The sequence below is a fragment of the Pristis pectinata genome, chromosome 6 (genome assembly GCF_009764475.1).
Source record: "Pristis pectinata isolate sPriPec2 chromosome 6, sPriPec2.1.pri, whole genome shotgun sequence".
In the NCBI taxonomy this organism is placed as follows: Eukaryota; Metazoa; Chordata; class Chondrichthyes; order Rhinopristiformes; family Pristidae; genus Pristis; species Pristis pectinata.
Genome location: NC_067410.1, coordinates 89,594,651 through 89,621,235, shown reverse-complemented (window position 1 = coordinate 89,621,235; position 26,585 = coordinate 89,594,651). Strand labels below are relative to the sequence as shown.

The 26,585-nt window shown below is 41.9% G+C and overlaps 1 protein-coding gene across 2 annotated transcripts in view; it reads right to left on the bottom strand.

The window, feature by feature from the left end:
- clcn2c (chloride channel 2c) overlaps positions 1-26,585 on the bottom strand; it is a 456,139-nt gene that overhangs the window by 106,431 nt on the left and 323,123 nt on the right. For both annotated transcript variants that reach the window (XM_052017638.1, XM_052017637.1), the window contains exons 14-15: positions 13,835-13,945; positions 13,507-13,720 (exon numbers count right to left, since the gene is read on the bottom strand). In XM_052017638.1, coding sequence (XP_051873598.1) covers positions 13,507-13,720; positions 13,835-13,945 — 325 coding nt within the window. The remainder of the gene's footprint in view (positions 1-13,506; positions 13,721-13,834; positions 13,946-26,585) is intronic.

Genomic DNA, 26,585 nt, shown 5'->3' with positions numbered 1-26,585 from the left:
TGAAGTCAAAAAAGGCCACATACAGTGGCTGATGCTGTTCCATGCATTCCTCTTGGAGTGTGATGTTCTTTGTGCCTCAAGGTGGACAAAATTTATACAGTGATTTAGCGAGCAGCTCTTCAGCCACTGGAAGGAAGCAGCTGAGGAGGACCCTGGTGATGACTTTCCCCAAGGTAGATAGCACGGAGACTCTCTGCAGTTACTCCAATCAGAGCTGTTTTCTTTCTAGAAGCTGATCATGAATGTGGCATCTCTGAGGTCCTCTAGCTTGTCCTTTTTTTTAAGATATAGGAAGAGGAGATTGTGAATTTGTGATTGAATTTCTTCTTCACCAAGTTTTAGAACTTTCACAAGGATAGCATTTTTTTTCAGTTGACATGTAGCCTTTTTTACTTCTAGTTGGTCAGGAGTGGTGGTGAGGCTGAATTGGATTGTGAAGAGTGAACTACACTCTGGAGAGTCAACGAGAGAGTGATGCCAGAGGAGCTCTTCAAAGAGTTCTTCCCAACGGGTGCTGGCTGCCTCTCTTCCCTTGATAAGTTAATTTTCATTCTCAGTTCTTTTTGTGGAGTGTGGGCTGACGATAGCCCTGACAGTGCTGCGGAACCCATGCATGTCACGGTTATTGCAAGTTGCTGGACCTTCTGTATCCTTTACACTCACTCTCTGTTCTTTAAGCCATGGGTTTTCTACTGGAACTTGGCCTTTAGGTGACTACTGAGCAGATCTTTTACCCCATGAAGGGTTTCCAATCCAAGAATGCCTTGCATTTGTAGTTAAATCAGCTTCAGGACCTCCTGGTGATTTTTTTTGGTGTTTTCTGGTGGAGAAGCCAAGAGCCATTCACCACTGATTTTCTTGAGCAACATTTCAGTTGCTGCTATTGCTTTTGTGGTCAGGCTGACAGATTGGATTTGGTGGAGAGTCCAACAGTCATGAGTACCTATCATGGCATGAATAATGCTGATTTCCTTGGAATATTTTGCCAGGATGAAAACCCCCTGTCCCAAGGACGAGAACTCTGTTGGAGTTAGTTTTCCCTACCCAATCCCTCTTCAAATCGTACCAGGGAATTATCACTCTTCTGACCCTGGCATTGAAATTGCCTAGTAGTATGGTTACTTATTGAGATGTCAATTAGGGCTTCTTCCAGGTCAAAGTAAGTCCCTTTGATCACACCTACAGCTTTCAGTGTTGGGTACACGTGTTGATGATTGTAGTGTGCTAATTCATTACAAGAGTAACTTGGTGGATCATAAAATCATCATTTATTTTGGAAATTCCTCCACCACCTTCTCAGGCAAGGATTCCAGATAGTAACAAACCTCCTGGTGAAAATTTTTTTCCCTCAGTTCCCCTCTAATCCTCTTACTCCTCACCTTAAACCTGTGCACTCTAGTTTTAGATGTCTCTATTCTGGAGAAAAGTTTCTCACTATCCACCCTATTTATGCCCCTCATAATTGTGCATACCCCTGTGAGATCCCCCCCTCAGCATCCTCTGCTCCACGGTAAACAAACCCAGTATATCCAGTCTCTCCTCCTCAATGAAACGTTCTATCCCAGGCAACATCCTGGTAAATCTCCCCTTCTCCATACCTGGTGCATTCAGGTCATTTTTACAGTGCGAGGACCAAAACTGCACACAATATTCCAGCCTAACCAAGGTTTTATAAAGTTGTGCCGTGAACACCATTCTATGCTCCAACAAATGAAGGTCAGCATTCTGTATGCCTCCTTCGCCACCTGTTCCATCTGTGCTGTCACCATTAGGGAACTATGTACCTGTACACCTCTGCTTTCCAATACTCCCTCGGACCCAGCATTCAGGGTGCATGTCCTACCTATATTAGACCACCCAAAATGGATCACCTCACACTTAACAGGATTAAATTCCATCTCCAATGCTCCACCCAATTTACCAGCTGATCAATGTCATTCTGTAACCTAAGACTATCCTCCTCACTATCAACAACATCACCATTTTTCATGTCATCCAATGTCACCCCCACTTCAGTCATTGAGCTGCAAAATACAGATGACACATTTGGAGTCAGAGCCCCAAGTCATAATTAACTTGTTCACTGAAGCATACAAGAGGACAACCCTTACACCTAACATCTGCACAATAAATGTCCTCTACCGACCTGCCCTGCTGTACAACATTACCCTCTGGTAATAAACCTTCAACGCAAGTCCCTGGAAAATGTGGACTGCTTCTCATATATCAAGAGTCACTTCTCAACGAAGGCAGGTATCAATGATGGAATTGACCATCACCTTTAGTGCACCTGCATGGCATTTTGTTGCCTGATGAAAAGGGTATTTGAAGATCAAGACTTTAAAGCTGGCACAAAAGTTCACGGTCTACCTGACAGCTGAGGTCCCTAACACCTGCACCACCTAGGTCATGGATTTCCTGCAGGAGGCACTGGAGAGATACCACCAATGTTGTTTCTGTAAAATTTGTGTCCTCTCCCCGTTATTTGCATCATTACGTCCCTAAATACATTCCGTCATCTCCGATGGGCAAGCCATGTCATTCACATGCCTAATGCCAGACTCCTGAAACAGATCTCCTATTCTAATCTCTGTCACAGCAAGAAATTACATTGTGCTCTGCTGAAAGGAATCAAGGAAGTTCTCAAAGCCTCCTTGAGAAAAGTGCAACATCCCCACCGACCTTTGGCAACCCATAGCCCATAAATGTTCAAAATGGAGATCATGCATAGAGAACCACAAGTTCATTTTTCAACCAACATACATAGTGCAAGAAGCACCTCCCATTCTGCACATCAAGCACTTTCTGCTTTACATGTCAGAGACTGAGGCTAATGTGGGGCCTACATTGGCGACCTCAGAACATGAAAATTCGGAGTGGAAGCAAGTCATCCTTGACCCTGGAGTAGTGCCCAAAAGAAAAAAAAACTAGGATAACGAATTAGGCTTTTTCCAACCCTTATTTTTAAAAACAAGGTGCGCATTTGCAGAAGCTTAGATTTAACAAAGGCCACACTATCCTCCTCTCTGCTACGAAGGGACCTGTACCTTTCCCTTGAAGAGTCATCGACCTGAAATGTTAATTCTGTTTTTCTCTTCACAGATTCTGGCTGACCTGCTGATTATCCTCAACATTTTTCAATTTGTCTATCTGGAAGAAAACAGAACTTTAACTATGCTTGACTTCACTCAGGGAATTGGCCTAACAGACTCCCCCTCAGTGGAGCAATGCATAATATACAGACTCAGGTGGGAGGAAAGATTGACCCCATTGAGGGCTGTGCCACAAACTGTAGGGCAGAAAGGGATTTCATAAGATAAAAAAGCTCAGTTATGGGCACAGATGGGACCATGGCATGTCTGAGAGCTGTGAGATACCATTGTACTGTAAAGTCAAGGGCAGCTCAGTTACAGGGCAGAGAAACTGTTCCAGCAAACTGTGAAGAATTGTGGGACGGGCTATCTGTCACAGCAGCTTCCCTTAAAGCTTTCTTGCTAATAAATAGAAAACAAAACACACACATCCCCACATCAGAATGATTCCATTAGTGTTAGAGGACTAGTCTCAAATATTGCTTCAGCTGACCTGCACAGACTTTTGGTCCTGAATGACTACAGTTTGATAACTCAACATCACCAGCTTTTGCAATTACTTCACACTGGCCATGTAGCCCCTATGGCTTAAGGACCTCGATGGAGGCGAAGTCCATGCCACCACATATAAACTGCTGCGTAATCAAGCCTGCAGACCTCTAAGGTCACTGTGGCTACCCCAGGAAGCCCCAAACAGCACTCAATAGCACGTGTGCTATCAGCATATAACATTGCATTATTACTCCTACCATTCTGCAATTGTCAGAATTAATTAGCATCTATTTTATAAAATTCTATCTGATCTATTTAAAAAACAAAATCAACCAATAATTTTCTTCCTTTCCTGCAGCTGTTGGCTCCTTGCTGGCTACACTTCTATTGGTACCAGGCACATACAGCTACCTCAACTAAGTGTCCATCAATCCTTCATGAACCTTGGCAGTGAGTGATGGCAGGTTATAAAACTATAATTGCACTTAATCCTGCACTAACCCAACATCCACACACATACTGCCAACCTGACACACTGAATAATTATTAGGGTTAATGACCCAGGAACACCAAAGCAAATTGTAAAGTGCCTGCTGTCATCCTAATTAGAAGCAGCTAACTCAATGTCAAAAAAAATTAATAACAAATACTAAAGTGCTTCATGGTGGCAAAGACAACCAAACACTGAACACTGAGAGTAAGTGGTTGGCTGGTGACACAAGTAACGCTTGTCAAAGTGGGTATTGAGCGGTGTTTTGGGAAGTGAGATTGGGAAGTGTCATGGCATAGATTAAAGTGTGGGGCTGAGGTAGCTGAAGAGTCTGCTTCTGAATGTGAGGTGATGGGAAGAGAATGCAAAGGAGGTTGGGGAGAGGGAGCATGGAGTCAGCTTCTCCAACAGCAGAGGATATAGAACATAAGATAAGGTAAGATAAGATATCTTTATTAATCACAGGTACATCGTAACATACAGTGAAATGCATCTTTTGCGTAGAATATTCTGGGGGCAGCCCACAAGTGTCGCCATGCTTCCAGCGCCAACGTAGCATGCCCACAACTTCCTAACCCGTATGTCTTTGGAATGTGGGAGGAAACCAGAGCACCCGGAGGAAACCCACGCAGACATGGGGAGAACGTACAAACAGCAGAGTATAGGCCCTTCTGCCCACGATGTTGTGCTGACCTTTTAGCCTATGCTAAGATCAATCTAACCATTCCCTCCTACATAGCCCTCCATTTTTCTATTATCCATGTGCCTATCTAAGAGTCTCTTAAATGTCCCTAATGTACCTGCCTCTACCAGCCCCCCCAGCAGCATGTTCCACGCACCCACCACTGTATAAAAAAAAACTTACCTCTGATACCCCCGCTGTACTTTCCTCCAATCACCTTAAAATTATGCCCCCTCGTGTTAGCCAATTCTGCCCTGGGAAAAAGTCTCTGGCTGTCCACTCAATTTATGCCTCTTATCATCTTGTACAATCTCTATCAGGTCACCTCTCATCCTCCTTCGTTCCAAAGAGAAAAGCTCTAGCTCACTCAAGCTATCCTCATAAGACATACTCTCCCAATCCAGGTAGCATCCTGGTAAATCTCCTCTGCACCCTTTCTAAAGCTTCCACATCCTTCCTATAGTGAGGCAACCAGAACTGAACACAATATTCTAAGTGTGGTCTAACCAGGGTTTTATGGAGCTGCAACATTGCCTCACAGTTCTTGAACTCAGTCCATGACTAATGAAGGCCAACATGCCATATGCCTTCTTAACAACCCTATCAATCTGCGCAGTAACCTTGAGGGATCTATGGACTTGAAAATGTAATGAAACTGATGTGGTTAGGAATGATGGGATCAGGTAGCAGCTTGATGAGATAAAGGTTTTGGAATTGATGCACAGGCTAAATGAATGAAAGAATAAGGCAGAGCAGGTAGGCTTTGGGTGTAGGAATTTTAGTGAATTGCAATGCTTATTGAATGGAGCAATACACAAAAAGTGCTGGAGGAACTCAGCATGTCAGACAGCACCTATGGAGGAAAATAAACAGTCGATGACGTTTCGGTCCGAGACCCTTCATCAGGACTTGGCCCGAAACGTCGTTGACTGTTTATTTCCCTCCATGGATGCTGCCTGACCTGCAGAGTTCCTCCAGCACTTTTTGTGTACTGCTCCAGATTCCAGCATCTACAGAATTTTTTGCGTCTCTGCTTATTGAATGGAACTCTGTGGGTTGGCACAGAAACTAACGGTGTAATTAAATATGGTTAGTTTCAGCATTAGTGGACCAAGAAAAAGGCAGTACCAAGAAATGCTGTGAAGGTACAAACAAGCTGGATTGGTGACACGGGTCAGGTTAGGGTCACACAGATACATTGCTTGGATCAGTTTGAGCAACCATGGAAAGGGGTGGTTGGGAACTCTTTTGTGGAAGCGATATTTGATACTTGTTTCTGGCTGTGCTATTGGATGGCACAATGGTGGTTCAGAAGTCCATGGTAGAAAGAGCTGTTAATGCAATGTAATAAACATTTATCAAAAACAAATCACATGCAAAGGGGCAGCATGTGAACTGGGAAGAAGGATGAGTACAGGAATTGAAAATAAATTAAGTGCAGGTGCTGTAAATCTTAAATAAAAATAGAAGATGTTGCAAACATTCATTAGGTCAGGCAATAGAAAGATAAACATAGATAATATTTTGGATTGAAGGCTCCAATGCTGATGAAGTCTTCAACCCAAAATGTTCCACAAATGCTGCTGAGTATTTCCAGCAATTTCTGTTTTATTATTAGGGCTGAGCATGGACCTGGGGCATACCCGAGGTGAATATGGAAGTGGTAGGCAGTGAGGTGAGAAACCATTGCAGAAGACGTATTGGCTTTCTTGAAAAAATGAGCATTAAACCAGGCTGGGGCAATGGACTAAACTTGGAATTTCTTGGTTAGGTAGGAACAGAATCTACAGAGTTTTTAAGAAGTTTTAAATCTGATATTTTAACAATAGTAACAGGCATTTCTTTGACATACTGAAGATATTGCCTTCAGATTCAATATATCTCAGAGATGCTTATATTGATTGAATTTTAATATTTAATATTAAACGATATTAAATCCATGGACAGAGTAGCAAAATTACCATTGATGTAACTTTTCATTGACCACGTCCAGGAGAAACATTACTTTGAAGGGCTGCAGAAAGGCCGATTTATTGGCTAATTTGTCCTCCTTTGTTTCTGAAAGAACTGTTTAACTTATACACAGCAGGAAGCTTTTAACTTCCAATTCCATCCTTGATGTAGATCATCAACTGTGTCTCAGCAAAAAAAAAGAAAGCCTGTGGCAGCAGGCCATTCGTTGTGTAGTTTGAATATTTACATCAGACATTAACCCAGCACTTCTGCAACCTGAGAACTGTGAAGAAATATATCCAATTTTCATTACACTAATTTCTTGTGAACATTCATAGCTTTGGATAAATCCCAGGTAGAAAGGGTAGATTTTGAAGAGGGATGCAATTATAAAAATAATAGTTTTTATTCAGTTTATAACTGAAATGAAAAATAGGCAGAGAGAGAAGAAAACAAATATCCTTGAAGTGGGCAGAACAAAAAAAGGTTTGAGAACTAATGAGATGAATTATCACAAGGTACACCAAGGATAAACGATTCTCTGCAGGTATAGCGATGTTAATGTGGCAGAACCTGCTGACATCTTGCTGGCTTTTGACCACTTTGGCACACTGTTCTTGATACAGCTCCACTAAACTGAACACTATGCAGAATATTGGAAGCATCCAGCATTAACATTAATTCACATACTTGAAGTGCATTCAGGTCTGCTCTGTCAGCTGCACCAAACTCCTCTTTTCTCATGCAAGTGATCTGGTCCCTATGGTGCCTCTCACATGACCCAGATCCCCCAGTTGCTTTTTTTCTTTCAAACATTTCAGACAGGAATCCCTTTGAGAAAGACCATTGGTGCCAGTAATATCAGTGGCAAAATAAACCAAGACATCAGAGAAAAAAAAGAGGGAAAAAAACAGTTGAACTCGTTGGTTTAATGTCATTGTATTCTTCCTGAGACTTGACATGGTGCGGTTGCTGAGCTGCACTTGGAGTATCGTGTTCAGGTTTGGTCACCCTGCTATGGAAAAGATGTTATTAAACTGGAAAGTGTGCAGAAAAGATCTACAAGGATGTTGCCAGGACTTGAGGAACTGAGTTATAGGGAGAGGTTGGACAGGCTAGGACTTTATTCCTTGGAGCGCAGGAGACTGAGAGGTGATCTTATAGAGGTGTATAAAATCATGAGGGGCAGAGATAGGGTGAATGCACTCAGCCTTTTTCCCAGGGTTGGCGAATCAAGAACTAGAGGGCATAACTTTAAGGTGAGAGGGAAGAGATTTAATAGGAACTCGAGGGACAATGTTTTTTTAAAAGCACAAAGGGTGGTATGTATGTGGAATGAATCAAGTGCTTGAGGCAGGTACAATAACAACCTTTAGAAGACAGTTGGACAGGTACATGGATTGGAAGGGTTTAGGTTATGGGCCAAATGCTGGCAAATAAGACAAGCTTGGACGGGGCATCTTGGTCAGCATGGACCAGTTAGGCCAATGGGCCTGTTTCTATCCTATATAACTCTATCATTCTATATTTGTAAATACAACCATGTAACCCCCCTCCCATGGGCTGAATCAATGTCCTGCACACCATAATGGTAGGAAATGCAGAACTGAACCAGGCCTCAACTTATTAATCAAATTCTTGCTTGCTTTTAAGGCAGATAATTGCTCCAGATCTTGGGAGGCTGTACATGAGGAAAAGTGAGCAGAGATCTGACATCTTAAATTTCCACTCATTCTTTTCCCAGACAAAATGATACATTAATAGTGTCTTCCCTTGCAACCAGATGCAGTATGTGTGATAATAGTGCAAAGTGGGCTTCTACAGAGATGCTGTTATCAAGAGAAAAGACCATCCAGAAAACATTCAAGGCCCCTAAGGATACTCCTGTGAATTAATGTGTGTTTGAGGAATACCAAAATCTGTACATTGTCATGGTAACACCCACTGTTACTATTCAATGACAGTGATGTTCACTCAGTAAGGCACCAATTCAAAGTGGCAGTAAATGTGATAGATCACTTAAGGGTTGAAAGCTGAACCCACTGTGGCAGGCTCATAGTAAACAAATCAGTGCAATCTACCCTGAGAGGCTTGGAAGGAGTTATGCTTTTAATGTTTCTTTTGAAGAGCTGCTAGGACAAAGATAATCGCTAGACTTTTAAGAGGCAATTTTGGTCTCTCTATTGCTTTATGCTCTTGTAGGTGGTGAGAACCAAAATTACCAAGAGACTTCAGTGCAAGTTCTTTTAAAAGGAATAGTTATGATAAATAGCTTGCTGTGCATTACTTTTGTGGCTGATTTTTGTAAAGATTATGAGCTAGAAATTTGCTAAGCCATTATAAGTATTTGTAAAAATAGGGACCCATGCCAGGTTGCCATAGTACCTTTAGAGCAGAATTTTCATACACAGATCTTATACAAGGACCTGGGTGCACAATCTTAATTAGCACTAATGCAGCAAATAATAAGCCTGATTAAGAGGTACAGAGGGGAAGATAAAGGGGCAGTGATCATAGAACCATGACTGATGAAAGTCATGGTGCAGGTTGTGGAGCACTTACGGCAGCCATGGCAGCTTCAGGCACAGGAATTAGAACTCTGTTTCACATGCACAGACCTGGTGACCTCAGTGGAAGAGGAAGACACCCGGAGAGTCCAGAGAGTCACCAAATGCAGAAAGGAGAGATCAATGTCCACAGTAATAAGTGAAAGCAAGATGCTTAATTGCCACAAGTCTGGTCAAGGTTGAATTATTGCACTTGCCCACTAAAGCTAGCCTACTCGCTCATAAATTCTGTGCTTTATTGCCATAGCTACTCAACCTTAAGGAGATAGTGCCACATATGGAATAATACTTCTACCTCATCATGGGCATGGCTGTCACAATCACTAACCAGAGGTGAATGGGGAATTTTTGAGGATGACAGTATGCTTGTATCCAATCCTCTTCCGGCAAGTTTGCCTTGCCTTTGCTCCTCTTACCCCTTGTCAAGATGGAGATCCAGAAGGATCAATATCAATCCTTCCAAAACATGCTCAGCATTCACCTACACCTTCTGCACATTTTCCAACTGCAGCATTGAGTTTGCAATTTCTTCAACATCAACTCCCCCCCAAAACCTGTAGTTACTCTACTTTTTGTGATATTTATTAATGACTTGGATGAGGGGGTGGAAGGGTGGGTTAGCAAGTTTGCAGATGACACAAAGATCGTTGGTGTTGTGGATAGTGTGGAGGGATGTTGAAGCTTACAGAGGGATATTGATAGGATGCAGAGCTGGGCTGACAAGTGGCAGATGGAGTTCAATCCAGAGAAGTGTGAGGTGGTACACTTTGGAAGGACAAACTCCAAGGCGGAATACAAGGTAAATGGCAGGATTATGGGCAGTGTAGAGGAGCAGAAGGATCTGGGGGTTCATATCCACAGATCACTGAAAGTCGCCTCACAGGTAGATAGGGTAGTTAAGATATCTTATGGGATGTTAGCTTTCATAAGTCATGGGATCGAGTTTAAGAACCGCGAAGTAATGATGCAGCTTTACGAAACTCTGGTTAGGCCACACTCAGCACTGTGTCCAGTTCTGGTCACCTCATTATAGGAAGGATGTGGAGGCGTTGGAAAGGGTGCAGAGGAGATTTACCAGGATGCTGCCTGGATTAGAGAGTATGGATTATGAGGAGAGACTAAAGGAGCTAGGGCTTTACTCACTGGAGAGAAGGAGGATGAGGGGAGACACGATAGAGGTATACAAGACATTAAGAGGAATAGGTAGAGTGGACGGCCAGCACCTCTTTCCCAGGACACCAATGCTCAAAACAAGAGGACGTGGCTTTAAAGTAATGGGTGGGAAGTTCAAGGGAGATGTCAGAGGGAGGTTTTTCACCCAGAGAGTGGTTGGTGCATGGAATGCGCTGCCTGGGGTGGTGGTGGAGGCTGATACGTTGGTCAAGTTCAAGAGATTGTTAGATAGGCATATGGAGGAATTTAAGATAGAGGGATATGTGGGAGGAAGGGGTTAGATGGTCTTAGGTGTTGTTTGAAGTGCGGCACAATATGGTGGGCTGAAGGGCCTGTATTGTGCTGTATTGTTCTATGGTTCTATAGTTAATTAATGATTTCTTTAAATAGTATTGGTAAAGTGCTTGTTCCTGCTACCAAGACTTTCCTTCTTGTATAGGGTGTTAATTGCAAATCTTTAAATCAGTTTCACAAGGTGGGGGGGGTGGTCCCAAATGGATGTTGCACATAGCTTGACAACACCCATTTGTCCTCTACATTTTCCAAGCGTCAGGTACTAAATACATAGAGACATTAGATTCAAAATTGTATTATGTGCTCTGCATGCTGGGGAGCTCCAATCACATTCGTGGGCTATTTTGTAAACCATTCAATCAACACACTAAAGAAACATGCATAGGATGATTGAATTTTTAGTCTTCAATTTTTCAACAAACATGGAACTAGTTCAATAAAGATCCAAAGCTTAAGTATCAAAGATCATAATTAGTTTAAGTAGAGATATAGTCGACAGATTACAGTTCTCCTTTAATTCTGAAACTTCAGCTCTACATTTATACCATAAGGTTCAGTAATTCTTCATTTAATCCCAATAATGCTGGCTGGCAAGAATCTGAATTGATAAATTAATGCATTGCTGCATTACAGGGCATGGTTCCATACTGCTAATAGCCCTTCAGTAACCTCTTCAAGGGCAAGTCCAGTCAGTGCATGCCAAGAGATGCTTCATCTAACAGGGCGTCACAGTCACAATCACAATTATTTTGTCTATTTGCCGCATGATAAAACAGGGATCATGGAAAGAGTCAGGAGTTGGGAGTCCTGCTGTGATTTTTCCCTCTGGCTTTGAAGTGCTCAGTCCATTCTCAGTATTTGTAGCGTCATCCCTGTTATGATCGGCTAACTCAGCACAAACCTGGGATCAAATTCAAACCATTCTGATTTCTTTTTGAACTTTAACCAGGCTGCATATTGAACCAGAGGGGCTCATGCAATTTTTCAATGCTTAGTTGCTGATGATTTGTTTAATCTTAAGTTCCTCTGCTAACTTTTTTTTCCTCAATTTAATTCATTTTGGTATCAGAGTTCCAGGGTGTCTATTGATCTTAGTACATCTAAAGAGTATCCATTAATAATCTATTACCATTAACAGTGCTGGTGAGGTATTTTATCATGAGGAGACTATGATACAACTCCTAAACAGGGATCACTGGCAGCACAGTGGTGCAGTAGTCAGTGCTTATGGCCTACAGTGATCCAGGTTCAATCCTGACCTTAGGTGCTCTCTGTGTGGAGATTGCATGTTCTCCGTGACTGCATAGATTTTCTCTGGATTTTCCTTCCACATCCCAAATATGTGATGTTAGGTTAACCGGCTGCTGAATATTATCCACTAATACAGGTACGTGGCAAAAAAATCAAAGGGGAGCTGATGGACATATGCAAGAAAATAATTTGAAGGGCTGCAGAAAAATAAATGGGACTGATAGGTCTGTTTTACTAGGAGCCGGCATGACTCAATGGGCCGAACAGTCTTCTTCTGTGTCGTCATAAGTAAATTGGAAAGCAATAATCAATTTTATCAATATTTTGCAATAAACCTACAACCGAAGTACTAAAAATGAAGTCAGGAGAAGAATATTTCAAGTGCAAGACTTTAAATAAATTATCAACATCAGAAATAAGTTGCAAAGGGAAAGAGACTGCAGTAAAGATAAGAGATATCATGGGTATCAGCAGAGATAACAAAAAGATTCATGATCTTGGGGAAAAAAAAGAGTGAAATGCATTTTTTGTATTAATCAGACTGTGGAAAAATATTGGAAGAACAAAAAATATTTTACAGGAAGATCTAGTAGCAAAAATCTGCCTGCAAACTGAATATGGATGGGAAATAAGCATATCGGCATTAATACATTCATGGGTGATCAGCAAGAAAGGAGATGGAGCAATGGGCATTACCTTTAAAAGGGGGGGATACAAACTGCCAATTACAAGCATAAACATGCATGTTTGCTTTGTTACATTAAGGACATGCACACAGCCAAAAACTGGCAAATTTAAATTGTTTCATGCATCTCTGTTGGTCAAGGAGTAAAAGTGTTGCTGAACCCAGTGCTAAGCTTGGGTTTCATCAGTACTGCTCAACATCAGGTTTCATTGCACCTTTGCCCAAATATCATCTTAATGATCAACTTACAAGACAGAACAAAAAACAAACTGCTGGAGGAACTTAGCATTTCGAGCAGCATCTGTGGAGGGAAAGGAATTATTGATGTTTTGAGTCTGCATTCCTGTTCCGATGCAGGGTCTGAACCCGAAACATGGACATTTCCGTTCTTTCCACAGATGCTGCTTGACCTGCTGAGTTCCTCCAGCAGTTTGTTTTTTTGGCTCCAGACTATAGCATCTGCAGTCAATGTTGTCTCCAATTAATGAGACAGGTTGGGTTTTGACTCAAATTAAACTAAAGAGGAACCAAGCTTTGATATTAATTGCCACCGTGGCTATCACTTCTTCCAACCATGATACAAAGCTGGCATTCCCTTTGCATTCTTCCAAATGCTTTCATTCCATCCTTCAATTTCAGAAATATCTGCTCTGATGATCCTTGGGTAGCAGTTAAAAATAGTGAGATTAAAACATAGGGTGCCAACCATCAATTAACTTGCCAAAATACTTCTGATAATCTACAATGAAAATATCAACGCTTTGAAACTTTAAATTCCCTGATATAACCAATCCCTTTCAAGAGGAGCAATTGATAAGACTACTCACTCAAGATGTCCCCAGCCGAGCTCAGGAAGGTACGGAAGTTTCTTGATGCGAATGATGCTGTCGTAGACAGAGGGCTGCAAGCTTTGGGAAACAGCATTGGCCAGGATGACCGCAATCATAACTGGCAGAATGTGGGAGATCTGGCCTGTGAGCTCGAAAACAATAACTGAGGTGGAAATTGTGTGGGTCACTGCACCTGACAACGCTGCCGCACCTAGGGAGAAAAATCGGTGAATGAAGCACCTGGCTGGCAAGCTTGGCATAAACTGTGTTCATTTATTCTTCGGTTGTGGCCAAAAATAATGATTGCAGACAGAAAAGGTCTCACCTACAACAGCGTATCCACCCGGCACAATACGATAAGTACTACCATCTGCATGGATGCCATCAGGAAACCAGGCTGCCATGCTCTCTCCAACAAGGCGACCAAATGCAGCTCCTGAAACAGAAACCAAGACTAATAGCTTGAAGTAAATAAAGTAGTCATACTTTAATTAAAAAAATACACATCCATTTGTTCATATACAACACTGAAAGAAGGCTTGTCTCTTCTGTAGGTACCAAAATCTTTGACATTTTCTGAATACAATGAGAGCAATGCTTCCCCCTTTAATTAGTCCATTAAATTTCTGATTCAAAATTCCTGCTTCGACTGATCCAAAGTACAATGCTGCACATCAAAGTATTCCTTTACATTCACAGCAATTGTATTTGAATTAAACTTGTAGGATAAGAATAATCAAAAGGAATTGATACCAGATTAGAACAAAATCGGAGTGATTGTCAGTTTAAAGTACAAAGGTTCTAAATATCAACAAAATCATTCAAATCCAGCAACTGAGATCCATATTTTGTTCAGAAACTGTTTTCCCTAAATTTCCAAGACTGGAAAATGTCAAATTTTCAACAGTATACTCTGAGATTCTTGGGACTGTGATTGGTCACATTAAGAGGTACTCTGAGATTCTTGGGACTGTGATTGGTCACATTAAGGTACCATCTTCCTGTCAGATCCTGGGAAAAGAGTGTGGTAAATGTCAAATGCTCTCATTAAATCCTCTTTAAAATTTTTTGAGACAATTTAGTGGGACAAAAATATAATTCAGAGGTATTAAATCTTGATTTTCTCTCTTATTATATTCCAGCATCTCTAAGTGCACCCTGGCTTTACTGGTTTTAGCTTACATGAGATGTATGCGTTTGGAAGGTTCTCTCATGATATCTCTCAGTGCTCAACCAGACATCCCCAAGATTGCATGCCTCGCTGGTGGCTCAGATTGGATGCGAGCTCTGGATTTTACCTTGGATCTCATCTATAATCCACTCAAAACAGACACCAGTCTAAGAAAGTAATTTAAAAACAGAAAATGCTGGAGATACTCAACAGGTCGGACAACATCTATGGAGAAAGAAACAGTTAATGTTTCAGGTCAATGATTCTTCATTGGCATTGGAAAAGTGAGAAGACAGGCATGTTTTAAGTGTGGGGAAGGGGAGAAATGTAAAGAATAAAGGGAGTGTCTCTGATACTCTGAGATCAATGGTAACCAAGAAAAGTCCTCCCTCCCATTTCTACTCCAGTCTTGTTTAATAGTTACTCACTGATCACAAGCTTTCTCACACTTGCTGATTTTGCACTTCTGTCAGTGATTGTTTTCCTTCTTCAGTGATTTTAACAGCAGCTCTGATTGATTTTGTCCTATCCTCATGCCTGTTCCACGTTGATTATTTTTGTTCTGCAATTTTTTAACTAAAAGCAACTGCTGATTGCGCTTTATGGACTCAAAGCAATTGGTATGCAACTGCAAACAGTAAGAATGAAATTAATGCCAGTGATCAATCATGAAATAACAGGTTGCAATGGGGTGAAAAGTCATCAGTAAGGTAGCATCAATACGGAATTATGAAATAAGACTGGGAATGAGTAAATGAGAGTGGGTGCAGCTTAAGAAAAGTCATAAGAAACACAAAAGAACAGGCATGCAAACCAGTGAAATTTTCAAGTCTGGGCGATGGATCAGGAATATCAAAGACATTCAAAGCTCAACTTACATTATGATTCAGGTCTTAGAGCAGAGGTTTTAAGTTAAACTGTTCAGAAAGAGCACTGTTCAATGCATATTGGATGTACACAAAGGACAGATGCATGGGTACACACGTAAATGTGCTAGTATGAGTTTTTTTTGCATTTTTGCAAATTGCGAGTGCAAGTGTGCAATTTGCTGGAATCTGTGGTGTGAATGATACAAGGCCACGTACAGGTTTTAATCTTCATCTCACATTGGTTGATTTATCTGTAATCTATATTGTTGAAAAAAAAGCCACTCACATGCACATTACTGCTGGGGCGATGATAACCAAGTCATCAAGGCTTCTCTTCCTCCTAAAGTCAACAGGTTTGTAACCCGTAGGAAGGCCAAGTCATAACGCTTCACTTTTTATCTGTCTAAACTTGCTGAAGTACTATACAAAGGGCTTTAGTCATTGATCAAACTAAAAGAAAGTTCACACTGTTTCATTCTTCCCTATGGTTGATTAAGATGATGTTATTTTATGGGTAGAAAGGAGGGAAGTGTAAAAATATGAAGCAAAGTCATAGATACACTGGGAAGGTGGTGGTGGTTGGTGAGGGAATGGAGCAGTGAAAGCACAATTTACTGTGCTTCATCTGATGTGAAAGTTGCCTCTAATGATTCTTCAAAGGTAAACAAGAAAATTCCAATTGACCATTTATCCATTTTATTAAGAGATTTGTTTTACTTCCCAATATTGAAGGCTTCACAGTAAAGGATGACAGCCATGCTTGGATAAAAGAGCTTAATTTCAGGGCTGAGGAGAGAGTCCATATCCTTCGCAATATGCATGGTATCAAGGAGTCCTAATAACTTTGAAGCCACTAAGAATCAAGGTGGAAAGCTCTCCACCAGTTGGAGTCACAACTCAGACACAAAATGTTTGTGGCTGTTGTTGGTCAGTCATCTCAGCCCCAGGACATTGTTGCAGGAGTTGCTCTGGCCAGTGGTTTGGTCCAATCATCTTCAACTGCTTTGTGAATATCTTCCTTCTAGCAAGCCAGAAAAATGCATGCACAGTTTCATTTGCAACTCATGAGATTGGTCCCTGCCCACATGCAGCAAAATCTAGACAAGATTCAGGCATAGGCAAAGCGGTAAGAAACGCTCATGCCACCATTTCCAGGCAATCACCATCTCCACTCACAAGGAATCCAATCGTCTAATTTTGACAACTATAATACCATCACTAAAATCCTTCATCAACACCCTTCGGTTCACCAGGTCTAATTCAATCTGGCTAATTACAATTCAATCAGTCTACTCTCAATCAGCAGCAAGGGGCAGTCACCTTTGGAATCCAGCTCTTTGGTTGGCGTTTGGACCATGGCAGTGATGAGATCTGAAGCCAAGTGGTCTTGGCGCAACCCAAGCGTCAATAAGCAGATTATTGGTGAGTAGGTGCTGCTTATCAGTACCTTCTATCACTTTGCTATCATTGGAAAGCAGAATGATGGGGCAGTAATTAGCCTGAAAGGATTTCATCTGGTAACTTCACGAATGTTGATGGGAGAAATTTAGTGATAGGTAATATGATTATTTCTTGCTTTGCATCCTGTAGACTGGCTGCATGCACACAGTTTACATAATACAATGCAACAAATTGCTAACACTTCTTTGATAGCATCTCACCATCCAGCTAAAGGGACAAAGACAGTATTTTCTGTGCAACACCACCTCTCCAAGCTTCTTTTCGAGTCACACAATATTCTGACTTGGAAATATATCACAGTTTCTACATTGTCACTTGGTCAAAATCTTGATGGTCCTTATCCAGCAATACTGCAGGAGTATCACCATTTCCTTCTCAAGGACAATTGGGGAAGAACAATAATTGCTGACTTTGCCAATAATATCCATATTTCATGGTTGAATAAGAAAGACAGTGGCGATTCAGAATTCACAAGGTTCTCTCTTCGTCACTACAAATTATTGGGCAGTTTGCAGGATTGTGAGAGTGTTATCCACGTTTCTTTGCAGTAAATTCTGCCTCCGAAAAATAAGGAATATCAAATAAGTGCCAATGCCTTCTGGTAATTGGAATAACATGGCTGCTGGAAGTATCTTTCCTACCTCTATATTCAGTCCTTGCTTCTGTCCAGTTTTGAACTTGCCAAAGTGTAGCAAAACTACATGAAGATTTCAGCTGGGACAACAAAGACTAAAGATAAATCAGCATTTCTGCAGAAACGGACTGTGATTCTAACACTGGATTACAATTGAACAGATTTTATTTATACCAAAGCCTTTTAGGGCAAAACTTTAAACCACAGAAAATGCGAAATAGTTCAATAGAAGAATGAAGCATGCAAGGTAGCTGAATAGCAGAAAAGGCAAGGCAATGATTGAGTTAACTATAGGAAATATGCCAACAGTGATGAATAACTGATTTTTAGGTAGATTAGTTTGACATGTAAAAGATTGTGTGGCTTCAGTAAAGAACAGTCACAGCTCAGAAATATTATATCTTTCTGAAGGAATTGATGGATAAAACTAACTGAAACAGTATTATTTATTTGCATTTTCAAAAAACCTCAAATCTTTTAATAATAGAAATGTAAAGCTGCATTAAAAAAATAAATAATAGTTGTAAATTGGGAAAATCACTGTGAAGCACATGTTCAAAGATGTTTCTTTGATCAATATTTGCCTCTTTGCCTATCTACATGCTGCAGAAGAGGTTTAAAAGCATATTTGAAAATTTGCTGACAACTGAACATTTCTGTGGAATGCCTTAGTGTATCAGAATGATGGAGATGATATAAGGTGAATTTACATAGACTTAACAAGTGAAAGATGATTCACAAAGTGAGACAAATGCAGGTTTTCTATGTTTATACTATTGATGAGGGGCCTCACATGCAGGGCACTCATATCAGGAAATTGCAGGCATGCTACACGTTTTTCTGTGCATTTACTTTAGTGGAAGTATAACTGTGGCGAGCACAAGCATAATATCTTGATTTGCATAAGGAAGGTTCCCTTCCAGCAGAAGGGCTGCATCAAGTTATCACTGTAATGGATGCAAGGAATTGCACATTTAAATACATAAATACCATTTAAATATATAAAGAAGATAACCTGAACATATGGAGGAACCATCTCTTCACACCTGCATACCCTCTTGCATACTCACATACTTCTTGCTGCCTCTGTAAAGCGGCCAACATAATCAAAGACTTTACCCACCCCAGACATTCTCTCTTCTCCCCTCACCTGTCGGGCAGAAGATACAAAAGCTTGAAAGCATGTACCACCAGATTCAAGGACAGCTTCTACTCCAGTGTTATAACATTTTTGAATGGTTCCCTAGTACGATAAGATGGATCCTTGACCTCTCAATCTACTTCGTTATGACCTTGCCCCTTATTGTCTACCTGCACTGCACTTAGCTGTTACACTTTATTCTGCATTCTATTACTGTTTTACCTAGTACTACCTCAATGCACTGTGTAATGAATTGGTCTGTATGAATGGTACACAAGACAAGCTTTTCACTGTACCTCGGTACAAGTGACAATAATAAACTAAAACGAATACCAACAACGACCTCCACTGCAAATGCACACCCACTACACTGAGACACGACATTTGCGACTACCTCTGTCAGGGCCGTCACTATCATCAGTGACAACTCTGCAGACATACACGCCAAAAGCGACCGCCTCTGCATGCATACACACCAACAACGACCACCCCTGCATGCATACACGCCAACAGTGACCGCCTCTGCATGCATACGTGCCAACAGCGACCACCCCTGCGTGCATACACACCAACAGCGACCGCCTCTGCATGCATACACACCAACAGCGACCGCCTCTGCATGCATACACGCCAACAGCGACCGCCCCTGCATGCATGCATGCCAACAGCGACCGCCTCTGTACGCATACACACCAGTGACTGTTCTGCACACTTACAGACAAGCAAATATTACATGCAGGGCAGGCATGGTAGTGTAGTGGTTAGCATAACACTATTACAGTACCAGTGACCCGGGTTCAATTCCAGCTGCTGTCTGTAAGGAGTTTGTATGTTCTCCCCGTGTCTGCGTGGGTTTCCTCCAGGTGCTCTGGTTTCCTCCCACATTCCAAAGACGTACGGGTTAGGAAGTTGTGGGCATGCTATGTTGGCGCCAGAAGCATGGCGACACTTGCGGGCTGCCCCCAGAACACTCTACGCAAAAGATGCATTTCACTGTGTGTTTCGATGTACATGTGACTAATAAAGATATCTTGTCTTATCTTAAAATTGTCTAGAAATTCTGGTGCAGCCTAATAATGTATGGATACTGCAGCAGGCAGTTAAGGACCATTTAGGTACTGATCTTCTGCTGTAAATTTTGAATACAATGGACTGGGTGTTACACAGTTTCAGCGTCAGAAATGTGCCACTCTACTTCTTTTGGTGGTCAGGTTTAGAATGGCCAGCCAAGGTCCCAATCAGGCTTGTGAGGATGGAGACTTGTGGGAGAGGCTGAATGTTAATGGATTGGGCGGGGTGGATGGAGGGGGTGGTAGGTGGAAATGGATTGGGCTGCCAGTTTGAATGATTGGGCAGAGATGCCTGAGGAAAGAGAATGGTAATTTCTGTTGTGGATTGCAAAGATTGCAGAGTCTCAGGAGGGATTGACACTTGGACAATTGTGTGGTGGGGAGATCAGGTGGGAGTATGTATGATGGGCTGGTGGTCATGCAGCAGGGGGTGGTGTGGGCCTAAAGGATAAAGGCAACTAGTTCAGATATCTACAAGGAAATCCACAGTACCAGAAATGCCACGTTGCTTCAGCAGTGCCCAAAATGTCCTGCAATGCATCAAAAGCAGCCTTGCATGCAGAAATCAGGTCAGAGCACAAGCTGACTCTCATTAGGAACTGCTGGTTGAATTTCTGGACTGATACAACTATTCGGAAGTGGAGAAAAGTGATTTTGTTATGCTGCAAATGAATTTCAGTGCATTTATATCCACAGTCACACTCCAACAGAGACCATAGTTTAACACACTCATACACCAAGTCACTTCATACTTCTGCACATTCACTCAACAACATATGGCGTACAGAAGTCCTCAGTGTCTAATGTAATGATATCATCATACACATTACGTGGGTATTGGTATATTATTGTCAATTGTACCGAGGTACAGTGAAAAACCTGTCTTGCATACTGATCGTACAGATCATTACACAGTGCATTGAAGTAGTACAGGGTAAAAACAATATCAGAATACAGAGTAAAGTGTCACAGTTACACGGAAGTGCACTGCTGGTGGACAATAAGGTGCAAGGTCATAACAAGGTAGATTGTGAGGTCAAGAGTCCATTTCATCCTGTAAGGGAACCGTTCAATAGTCTTATCACAGTGGGATAGAAGCTGTCCTTGAGCCTGGTGGTATGTGCTCTCAGGCTACTGTATCTTCTGCCTGATGGGAGAGGGGAGAAGAGAGAATGACCCGGGTGGGTGGGGTCTTTGATTATGCTGGCTACTTCACCAAGGTGTGAGAGGTATAGACAGAGTCCATGGAGGGAAGGCTGGTTTCCGTGATGTCCTGGGCTGTGTTGACAACTCTCTGCAGTTTCTTGCAGTTCCAGGCAGAGCAGTTGCCATACCAAGCCATGATGCATCCAGATAGGATGCTTTCTATGGTGCAATGATAAAAGTTGGTGTAAAAGGGGATATGCCAAATTTCTTTAGCCTCCTGAGGAAGTAGAGATGTTGGTAAGCTTTCTTGGCCATGGCATCTATGTGGTTGGACCAGGACAGGCTATTGGTGATGTTCACACAAGGAACTCGAAGCTCTCGACCTCAGCACCATTGATGTACCTCAGCACCAGTGCATGTACACTGCCCCCTTTCCTGAAGTCAATGACCAGCTCTTTTGTTTTCCTGACATTGAGGGAAAGGTTGTTGTCATGACACCATGTCACTAAGCTCTCTATCTCCTTCCTGTACTCTGACGCATCGTTATTGGAGATACAGCCTACTACTATGGCACAAATTAATTGTTGTTGGACTGCAATAAGTTGTTCCCTTGAAACTCCTGGTATCTCCAAGAGATTAGTATGGATAGCACTACAAAGTCATGTTCACAGATCACCAAATATACTACAACCAACATCAAGAATAATCACAGCTGATGCTCAACAACTCTGAAAAATAAGACAGCAGTTTGAAGAAACTTGGAAGCAACTACTGAGTGTTGTAGATCAGTGGCCTGAAGACAGGATCTCAAGGTCCTATGCTGGGGGGGTGGTAAAAATTGGCTGGGGTATTAAAGTTTTCCTGTATGCATGATGAGTTGATAAATCAGAGTAAGCAGTGCCACATTAAAACAGCTGTAGTCTGCAGCACAAGTCATGGTTGAAGTAACCTGCAAGCAAAGGGTACAGAAGCTGTGTGTGCAGGAAAGCAGGACTAAATGGACAATGCAGGCAGACGAGGGGTCTACAAGTATGAGCACTTCACAGTATAGATGGGTGGAAATGTTCTTTATGGATAACAATATTCTTGAAGTTGAGGATTATGTCAAAAATGTGCAGACATAGTGCACTGATATGAGAAAGCATTAAATGACTATTCTGTCAGCTCTGAGACCCAACTAATCTGGTAGTCCTATAAAAAACAAAGATGTCCTATTCTCAGTAATACAGAAATTCCAGGATTAGGTCAATCCCCAGCCATTTGAAATGGCACAGTTACAACTTCAGCATGAGGCGCAAAAGAGCAGGTGAATCAGTCAGTCAGCTACATCAGTGGTTTTCAACCCTTTTCATGCTGCGTCCCCCTGAACATGTCCTTGTAAGATAGCGGACCCCCAAAGCCCACAAAATCAAACAATCGATAATTGATGCATACAAAACTTAAATTACTGCACATAGGCCCTATTGAAATAGTGACTATTTCAATCACCGATAATTACCAGCGATGTCTTTCAGTGTTCAGTTCAATGTGAAGGTTGTGCCTGTTTTGTACTGCAGAGCTTGTCCAAAAGTGGTGGTATGTGCGACAAACATACGCATATGTCATCCCCAATATTCAGTCTTGATCTGTATTTAGTTTTCATGGCAGTGACTGCAGAAAATGCTATTATTTCGCACAAGTAAGTGATTGCAAATGGTAACAGAACATTGACGGCTTTGCCAGACAACAGTGGATACTCCTGGGAACATGCTATCCAGAACGACAACAGTGACATTCGGTTGAACTGCAAGTGCAAAGTCCTGTCAGATGACAGTTCAGTCAATTCTTCTTGTTCACGTCCAGTTAAATCACTAAGCATGCATTCAAATGGATTTCGAATCTATTCAAACATGCTCGTGTCATCGTCGCCGAAATACTCAGGGAAATAATGTGACAGCTGTTGAATATGGCTCAAAACGGTGCTCGCAATGGCCTCTGTCTTACATTGTCACTGTCAGAAAGTCAGCCAGCAACGGAAACATATCATAGACGCCTTGCTTGCATCTTCCCTTCCAGATACGGAGTTTTTTTTCTGGAAGGCATTGATTTTGTCATGCGTTTTCAGAACATTTAAGCCAGGTCCTTGCAATGATAGATTTAAGCTGTTCAAAATGTTGAAAATATCTGCAAGGTAAGCTTATCTGGCAACCCACGTCTTATCTGTCAAGAACTGTGCCAATGATCTGTTATGCTCATTTAGAAAAATGAGCAGTTCATCTCTCAATTCATATGCACGCTGCACAATGCGGCCTCGTGACAGCCATCTGACTTCTGTATGTAGCAACAAATGCTTATGCTCAGCTTCCATTTCACGGCATATGTTTTCAAACAAACGATGATTGAGCAGCCTGGCTTTGATAAAGTTAACTATTTTAATGCACGTGGAAAACACATCCGCAAGATTTTCATCCATATCCTTTGTAGCCAAAGCCTCACGGTGAATCATGCAGTGGGTTGCTGCTACGCGTGGAGCTACTTCTTTCACTCGTGCGACTAGACCCGACTTCCGTCCCGTCATTGTGGCAGCAGCATCCGTGCATACTCCAATACACTGTGTCCACGCCAATGCCGATTGTACAAAAAAAAAGTGTCAAGCACAGGGGAAAGTTCTTCACCGGTTGTACGCCCTGGGAGTGCCTTGCAAAACAAAAAGTCTTCCAAAGCCTCTCCCTCCCAGCAATATCGAACATAAACCAACAACTGCACAGCACTGGCAACATCAGTACTTTCATCGAGCTGAATCGCAAATCTGACTTGCTGAAGACGTGCTATCAGCTGGCTCTGTATACCTTCAGCCATATCGCCTATTCTCCTGCTTTCTGTGTTATCAGATAGTGGAATGGCTTTTAGTTTTTGACTGGATTCTTTTTCCAGTACTACTTCGCACATATCTACTGCTGAAAGCAGTATAAGCTCTTCTCCAATTGTGGGAGGCTTTCTGGAACGTGCTATTCGTAATGCTACCAAATATGATGCCCGAAGAGCCTTCTCATTTACAGTGGTGCAGGCTGTCACTTTGCCTATCTGCTTGAGGTACAGCTCCTTTTGCTGCTCAAAATATTCCTTTGGCTTACTGGCAATATCTGGATGCACTGTTGTTAAATGGTGCTTCAATTTCGCTGGCTTCGTTGCATCGTTGGACAGTGTTTGCAAACACACAACACAGAGAGGTTGGTCCGCATTTGTCCCCACTGCGCTGAAGCCATATGAAATGTATTCTGGATCGTACTTGCATTGTTTTCTCTTTCGGTCACCCTTATCCCTTTCATCATCAGAATCTTCCGGTTTCTGGTCAGCTTTCCTCTTCAGAAATGTCTCCATACTCAGCAATACATGCTGGACAGTTTAATTACTATTACTGATAAACAAAATTATCAAAACTAATCTAAAATTTACACGCTTGTGCACTTTTCGTTTAACAGTGAAGTCACTGTGGCGTAAATGCACGGTAAGTAAGCAATATTATTAAGGCACACCAACAACGTCACTCAGTCTCGCTAACACTACAGTGCACAACAGAATAGTAGTGAGTAGTGAACACTACTGATGACTCTGACTACACAAATCGAATATTAAGCAACAGCTTACCAGAAGGGAACACCGTCTAAGTCTCTAAGATTGTCGCTTATAACAGATAGAATAGATATGGCCGATTTTCTGAATAGTGGAAAACTGGAGCAAGTAAGCTACATCTTTGTAACAGGTTGCCTTTCCATTTTTTTCTTGGTTTGCTCGTGGACCCCCTGGCAACCCGCCGTGGACCCCCAGGGGTCCACGGACCACAGATTGAAAACCTCTCAGTTACATGATGGAGGACGTCCTCCGTGTAAAGACAAGAAATTCATGAAATTCTGCACCCTTTTTTCTCCAAACATACCATTGCTCATTGCGGCTAAAAGGTTCTATTTTAACTTCATCAGTCCACAGGACTTGTTTCCAAAATGCATCAGGCTTGTTTAGATGTTCCTTTGCAAGCTTCTTATGCTGAATTTTGTGGTGAGGATGCAGGAAAGTTTGGAGAAAAAAGGGTGCAGAATTTCGTGAAAAGAACACCTCTCCAACTGTTAAGCACGGGGCTGGATCAATCAAGCTTTGGGCTTGTATTGCAGCCAGTGGCATGGGGAACATTTCACTGGTAGAGGGAAGAATGAATTCAATTAAATACCAGCAAATTCTGGAAGCAAACATCACACCGTCTGTAAAAAAGCTGAAGATGAAAAGGGGATGGCTTCTACAACAGGATAACCATCCTAAACACACCTCAAAATCCACAATGGACTACCTCAAGAGGCACAAGCTGAAGGTTTTGCCATGGCCCTCACAGTCCCCCGACCTAAACATCATCGAAAATCTGTGGATAGACCTCAAAAGAGCAGTGCATGCAAGACGGCCCAAGAATCTCACAGAATTAGAAGACTGTTGCAAGGAAGAATGGGCGAAAATCCCTCAAACAAGAATTGAAAGACTCTTAGCTGGCTACAGAAAGTGTCTACAAGCTGTGATACTTGCCAAAGGGGGTGTTACTGAGTACTGACCATGCAGGGGGCCCAAACTTTTGCTTCAGGCCCTTTTCCTTTTTTGTTATTTTGAAACTGTAAAAGATGGAAATAAAAAAGTAATTTTGCTTAAAATATTAAAGAAATGTGTCATCTTTAACCTTATGCCTTTTGGAAATTAGGTCATCTTTTACTCGCTTAGCTATTCACAGTGACAGAAATTTTGACCAGGGGTGCCCAAACTTTTGCATGCCACTGTAGAGTCATTTTCTCAGGGTGGAAATGTTAAATACTAGAGGGCACTGTTTTAAGGTGAGAGGGGGAAAGTTCAAAGGAGGTTTATGTGGTAATTTTTTTTCATTTATTTTCTTTCACATGGAGAGTGGTAGGTGCCTGGAACGTGCTGCCAGGGGTGGTGGTGGAAGCAGATATGATAGCGACCTTTAAGAGGCATTTAGACAGGCACATGAACAGACAGGGAACTGAGGGAAATAGATCACATGTAGGCAGATTACAGTTTAAATAGGCATCATGGTTGTCACAGACATTGTGGGCTGAAGGGCCTGTTCCTGTGCATAATTGTTCTATGTTCTATAAATTGCCTCTAGTGGGTAGGTATGTAGTAGAATCTGGTAGGTAGGGGTTTGATGGGAATGTGGGGAGAATAAGTTGGAGGAAAAATTAGTGGGAAAATGGGATTGCTCTGTGAGCTGTCGTACATTTGATGGGCTGAAGTGGCCTCCTTCCATGTTGTAAGAAAATATGGAAAAAAATATGGAAAATACACTTTACTGCGCACTCACATTAATAGGCGCTATTGTTCCACAAACTCACACACCAAATGGCAGTCAAGGTCTACAGATTACAAAGCAACAAGGTCAGCTCTCACCAACTAACTCACTCCAGTTGGACACAGTTACAAAATATAAGATGGCATTTTGTGAAAATTTCAAACTTTCTGAAGCCACTGGAGGAACGACTTGAATAAATACATACAGCAATAAGAGAAAAGGTACAGAATACATGACAAAGTAATTTTAGAACGGCTA